General features: G+C 28.7%; 1 protein-coding gene across 1 annotated transcript in view; it reads right to left on the bottom strand.

Annotated features, from left to right (window-relative positions):
* Window positions 1-416: 416 nt before the first annotated feature.
* Window positions 417-6680, bottom strand: part of LOC108564538 — a 13829-nt gene continuing 7565 nt past the window's right edge. The window contains exon 5 of the mRNA XM_017923612.1: window positions 417-1395. Within this exon, the coding sequence (XP_017779101.1) occupies window positions 478-1395 (918 nt within the window). The 3' untranslated portion in view covers window positions 417-477. The remainder of the gene's footprint in view (window positions 1396-6680) is intronic.

Raw genomic sequence — 6680 nt, 5'->3', positions numbered from 1 at the left:
GCTGGATTCCCCAAACATTCAGCATTCATATGCATATATTGGATTCATTCTATCCTATATAGTTATCAAGTAAATCAATGAAATGTGAAAACACTGCTTTTTCGAACGTTCTCATTTCAATTATTCAACTTTGAACACGTATTACAGCAATATGCAGAATATTAATACACAAGCACAAAGCAATATCAATTAGTCCGATATTAATTTCATACGTTGCAGCCGTTTTCTTACGTACAAAGCGAAGGAATGTTAATTTTTACTTTGGAATTGCGTGAGAAGTTTCACAAGAAAGTGTGTCTTGTTTTTTTTTTTGTATTATTGCGAAGATCAAAGCTGCGAAAGTTTTAATAACTCGAGACGGTATGAAAGAGAAAAAAACACAATTTTCTTAGTTGTATCCTTGCTTGTCTGTGGTTAAGTGTGCGTAATTAATCGGTGGATTGTTTAAATTTGAATTGGGCGTCGCCGAGGGAGTGTTCAGGTTGTCGGGTGTAATTTGCATGGATCAAGAAGGTCGTGGTTGTTGTTGTTGTTGTTCTTGTCGTTTGTTTCGTGTAAATTGATTGGGGTCCCGGGAGATGGCGGTGGCATTTTGATGGGTGTCGTGTGTACTATAGGCACTACTGACCTTAAATCATTAGCTAACGAGTCGCTGGACGCGAACGGCGATTTGTCTATGTAGAACGACGGAACGACGCCCTCATCTTCCGGCGCCTCTTCGGACTTTCGCACCTCCTGATCCTCGCTCGTCGTCGTCGATCCCTCCACCTTCAGATATTTCCCATCGTAGATGTAGTTCTCGTGGAAGACCTCATCGATCGAATCCTGCGGGTATAAACCGCCGTTTCCCTCGTAAGATTCATCAATCGAAGAGAAAACGTGATCGTCCAGATCTTTGAAGATTCCCTCGTGCCTAATCGGAGTGCTCTTAAAGTACGAAGCGTACTCGATGTTCGAATCGTCCTCGACGGCCAGAATATTGTCGTGGCTGATCGAAGTTTGAGGCACTTCAGCGGCCCCCTGTATCTTCCTCTGATCGAGCAAGATTTCGCCGTCCGATGCGGTTTTCGTCAGAACTTTTTTCCCCACGGAAATCTGCGGTTTGAAATCGATGAAGATCTCTTTCTTGGATTCCGATTCCTCCGAGTCGTGTTCGCTTCTTGTGATCGAAGAGGAATCACTCAGTGCCGGCAGTGGAGGCACCAAATCCGGTGGCGGAGAGGCCAAAACGAAAGGCGACCTCGGCGGTTCATCGGATAAAGTTCTCTGAAGAGGTTCATGATCCATCGGTTCCGCAACCTCGAACTTGCTTCCAGCCTCGCTGAACGATTTAGTCAATTTCCTACCGTTGATCACCATTCCATTAGTTTGCGCTCCTTGCGAAACCATCTTCACCTAGTTCAAACAACAACAAAATTACATCAACTTTAATTAGTAATTACATAAACAAAATATCCGAAAACCAAGAAACTTTATAAGACATTGCAAACTATATAGTATTAGCTTTAATATACATATTAAATAATCAATTTAGTATTTGTAGATGCAGAGAAATTGAATGAAATACTGAGTCACGCCAACTTGGCTAAAAAATAACAAAAAAATCGCAAACATAGTTTTAGAGAAATATTTTCAACTCTAAAGATATTTAATGAATCTGAAGATAGTTTTGTTATTATACATTAGATATTTCAAGATATCGTTCGTAAAGCTGCAGAAAAATTGGATTTTCTCAAAGAAAACTCTTCGTGGAAAATCTGCTAGAAGGAGTAACGGAAAAACTGGATGATATTGGAAACACGGAAAACTCGCGCGCGCGTGGATTCGTTTTCGATATGAAACATTCGGGTTCGGAGTGAAGGGAAATTAAAACAATATTGGTTTAGATGCTGGGGAAAAGAGTTACGTTTTTCCAATTTATTCCGTTTCGAAATAACGTCAAACAAAAACAAAATCAACGCAAACGGATGCACGACAAAACAGCAAAAAAAAAAACAAAATAATAATGGAAATATGGAACAAACGAATCGCGCAAAGAGCAGAGACATAAACGTCAAAATCCGGATTGAAATATCGCCGTCAGCTGTTTGCTGTTTGTGGACATAAATTTTGCGTAAAAATCAATAAACGTTGAAAATAGAAATAAACCGAATTTACACTTTATTAATTAATGATTTTCAATTAAGAAATATCTTTAATCAAATTAGTCGTGCATCTGCATTGACAATTGAAAGAAAAACAATTGAATTTGAAAAATAACAAAACAATATAAACAAAATACTAATTAAAGCCCACTGTTTATATGTTCATTATTTACTGTAAATCCAATTAGTTGATTTACGTGTCACCAAATATAATTATATTTTATTTTCATTGTGTCCGAATTATTATTGAATTTTTCGCCTCAAAATACGTCGCAATAAATTCCGGAACGCCGAAAAGCTGCTAAATGCATCGTTTATTAATTTAGTGTTTAATGGAATATTCGCGAAAACATATATTTCACGTTTGATATTCGACGTTATAAATAATTCCGTCGTAATTTTTGTTTATTCACCTTTATCAGGTCAAATTTTAACGGCTTTGTCGACGTATATAAACATGCAATTATATAATTTAATGGAGCGCTAATGCAAATTGATTTCACTCTGATGGAAAATTTGAATTTTGAGTGCTAATTTCGGATTTAATATAGTTGATCAAGCATTTGCATATTCTATAGATTTAGCATTTTAAATTTCATGCAATTATAGAGAAATATATCAGAAAATGGTAAGTTATAATTTTATAATTAGATTGTGAATTATAGCTTTATTTTAAAAAATATAAAAATGAAACTTTCTTCTTTGGATTCTCTATAGTTTTAGCTTTAATTTGATTATTTCGGTTTCATTCTACCTTTTGTAATTTTGGAAAAATTCGTCAAAATTTAAAGACATGATATATAATTTTCAATATGGATAAGACTTTCCATTTGATAAAGTTCACATTAAATTAAATTTTGATTTCTAATTTCGGATTTATATATAGTTGATCAAGCATTTGCATATTTTATAGATTTAGGTATAATATGCGAAAAAAAGGATTTTAAATTTCATGCAATTATAGAGAAATATATCGGAGAATGGTAAGTTATAATTAAATTGTGAATTATAGCTTTATTTTATAAAATACAAAAATGAAACTATCTTCTTTGGATTCTCTACAGTTTTAGGTTTAATTTGATTATTTTGATTTCATTCTACCTTTTGTAGTTTTGGAAAAATTCGTCAAAATTTAAAGACATGATATATAATTTTCAATATGGTTCAGATTTTCCATTTGATTAAGTTCACATTAAGTTGAATTTTTAGAGCTAATTTCGGATTTATATATATTTGATCAAGCATTTGCATATTCTATAGATTTAGCTTTAATATGCTGAAAAAAGGATTTTAAATTTCATGCAATTATAGAGAAATTATAGAGAAATATATCAGAGAATGGTAAGTTATAATTAGATTGTGAATTATAGCTTTATTTTAAAAAATACAAAAATATAATTTCATTCTTTGGATTCTCTATAGTTTTAGCTTTAATTTGATTATTTTGGTTTCATTCTACCTTATGTAGTTTGGGAAAAATTCGTCAAAATTTAAAGACATGATATATAATTTTCAATATGGATCAGATTTTCCATTTGATTAAGTTCATATTAAATTGAATTTTGAGTGCTAATTTCGGATTTATATATAGTTGATCGAGCATTTGCATATTCTATAGATTTAGCTTTGATATGCTGAAAAAAGGATTTTAAATTTCATGCAATTATAGAGAAATATATCGGAGAATGGTAAGTTATAATTAGATTGTGAATTATAGCTTTATTTTAAAAAATACAATTTCATTATTTGGATTCTCTATAGTTTTAGCTTTAATTTGATTATTTCTGTTTCATTCTACTTTTTGTAGTTTTGGAAAAAATCGTCAAAATTTAAAGACATGATATATAATTTTCAATATGGTTCAGATTTTCCATTTGATTAAGTTCACATTAAGTTGAATTTTTAGAGCTAATTTCGGATTTATATATATTTGATCAAGCATTTGCATATTCTATAGATTTAGCTTTAATATGCTGAAAAAAGGATTTTAAATGTCATGCAATTATAAAGAAATATATCAGAGAATGGTAAGTTATAATTAGATTGTGAATTATAGCTTTATTTTAAAAAATATAAAAATGAAACTTTCTTCTTTGGATTCTCTATAGTTTTAGCTTTAATTTGATTATTTGGGTTTCATTCTACCTTTTGTAGTTTCGGAAAAATTCGTCAAAATTTAAAGACATGATATATAATTTTCAATATGGATCAGATGTTCCATTTGATTAAGTTCAGATTAAGTTGAATTTTGAGTGCTAATTTCGGATTTATTTGCATATTCTATAGATTTAGCTCTAATATGCTGAAAAAAAGGATTTTAAATTTCATGCAATTATAAAGAAATATATCAGAGAATGGTAAGTTATAATTAGATGGTGAATTATACCTTTATTTTAAAAAATATAAAAATGAAACTTTTTTCTTTCGATTCTCTGTAGTTTTAGCTTTAATTTGATTATTTCGGTTTCTTTCTACCTTTTGTAGTTTTGGAAAAATTCGTCAAAATTTAAAGACATGTTATATAATTTTCACTATGGATCAGACTTTCAATTTGATTAAGTTCACATTAAATTGAATTTTGAGTGCTAATTTCGGATTTATATATAGTTGATCGAGAATTTGCATATTCTATACATTTAGCTTTAATATTCTGAAAAAAAGGATTTTTAATTTCATGCAATTATAGAGAAATATATCAGAGAATGCTAAGTTATAATTAGATTGTGAATTATAGCTTTATTTTAAAAAATACAAAAATAAAACTTTCTTCTTTGGATTCTCTATAGTTTTAGCTTTAATTTGATTATTTCTGTTTCATTTTACCTTTTGTAGTTTTAGAAAAATTCGTCAAAATTTAAAGACATGAAATATAATTTTCAATATAGATCAGATTTTCCATTTGATTAAGTTCACATTAAGTTTTAATTTCGGATTTATATATAGTTGATTGAACATTTGCATATTCTATAGATTTAGCTTTAATATGCTGAAAAAGGGATTTTAAATTTCATGCAATTATAAAGAAATATATCAGAGAATGTTAAGTTATAATTAGATGGTGAATTATAGCTTTATTTTAAATAATACAAAAATGAAACTTTCTTCTTTGGATTCTCTATAGTTTTAGCTTTAATTTGATTATTTCCGTTTCATTCTACCTTTTGTAGTTTTAGAAAAATTCGTCAAAATTTAAAGACATGAAATATAATTTTCAATAGGAATCAGACTTTCCATTTGATTAAGTTCACATTAAGTTGAATTTTGAGTGCTAATTTCGGATATATATATAGTTGATCAAGCATTTGCATATTCTATAGATTTAGCTTTAATATGCTGAAAAAAAGGATTTTAAATTTCATGCAATTATAGAGAATGGTAAGTTATAATTAGATGGTGAATTGTAGCTTCATTTTAAAAAATACAAAAATACAATTTCATTCTTTGGATTCTCTATAGTTTTAGCTTTAATTTGATTATATCGGTTTCATTCTACCTTTTGTAGTTTTGGATAAAATCGTCAAAATTTAAAGACATGATATATATTTTTTAATAGGGATGAGGCTTTCCATTTGATTAAGTACACATTAAATTGAATTTTTAGTGCCAATTTCGGATTTATATATAGTTGATCGTGCATTTGCATATTCTATAGATTTAGCTATAATATGCTGAAAAAAGGATTTTAAATTTTATGCAATTATAAAGAAATATATCAGAGAATGGTAAGTTATAATTAGATGGTGAATTATAGCTTTATTTTAAATAATACAAAATTGAAACTTCCTTCTTTGGATTCCAAACCTTTTCTACCTTTTGTAGATTTGGAAAAATTCGTCAAAATTTAAAGACATGATATATAATTTTCAATATGGATCAGATTTTCCATTTGATTAAGTTCACATTAAGTTGAATTTTGAGTGCTAATTTCAGATTTATATATAATTGATCAAACATTTGCATATTCTATAAATTTAGCTTTAATATTGTGAAAAAAGGATTTTAAATTTCATGCAATTATAGAGAAATATATCAGAGAATGGTAAGTTATAATTAGATGGTGAATTATAGCTTTATTTTAAAAAATACAAAAATTTAATTTCATTCTTTGGATTCTCTATAGTTTTAGCTTTAATTTGATTATTTCGGTTTCATTCTACCTTTTGTACTTTTGGAAATATTAATCAAAATTTAAAGACACGATCAGACTTTCCATTTGATTAAGTTCATAGCTTTATTTTTAAAAAATATGAAAATGAAACTTTCTTTTTTCGATTCTCTATAGTTTTAGCTTTAATTTGATTATTTCTGTTTCTTTCTACCTTTTGTAGTTTTGGAAAAAATCGTCAAAATTTAAAGACATGAAATATAATTTTCAATAGGGATCAGACTTTCCATTTGATTAAGTTCACATTGAGTGCTAATTTCGGATTTATATATAGTTGATCAAGCAATTCCATATTCTACAGATTTAGCTATAATATGTTGAAAAAAGATTTTAAATTTCATGCAATTATAAAGAAATATATCAGAGAATGG

Source organism: Nicrophorus vespilloides, unplaced genomic scaffold (assembly GCF_001412225.1).
Source record: "Nicrophorus vespilloides isolate i.1.1-1 unplaced genomic scaffold, Nicve_v1.0, whole genome shotgun sequence".
Classification (NCBI taxonomy): Eukaryota; Metazoa; Arthropoda; class Insecta; order Coleoptera; family Silphidae; genus Nicrophorus; species Nicrophorus vespilloides.
The sequence above is the reverse complement of the archived record's forward strand: the minus strand, read 5'-3'. Positions and strand labels throughout refer to the sequence as shown.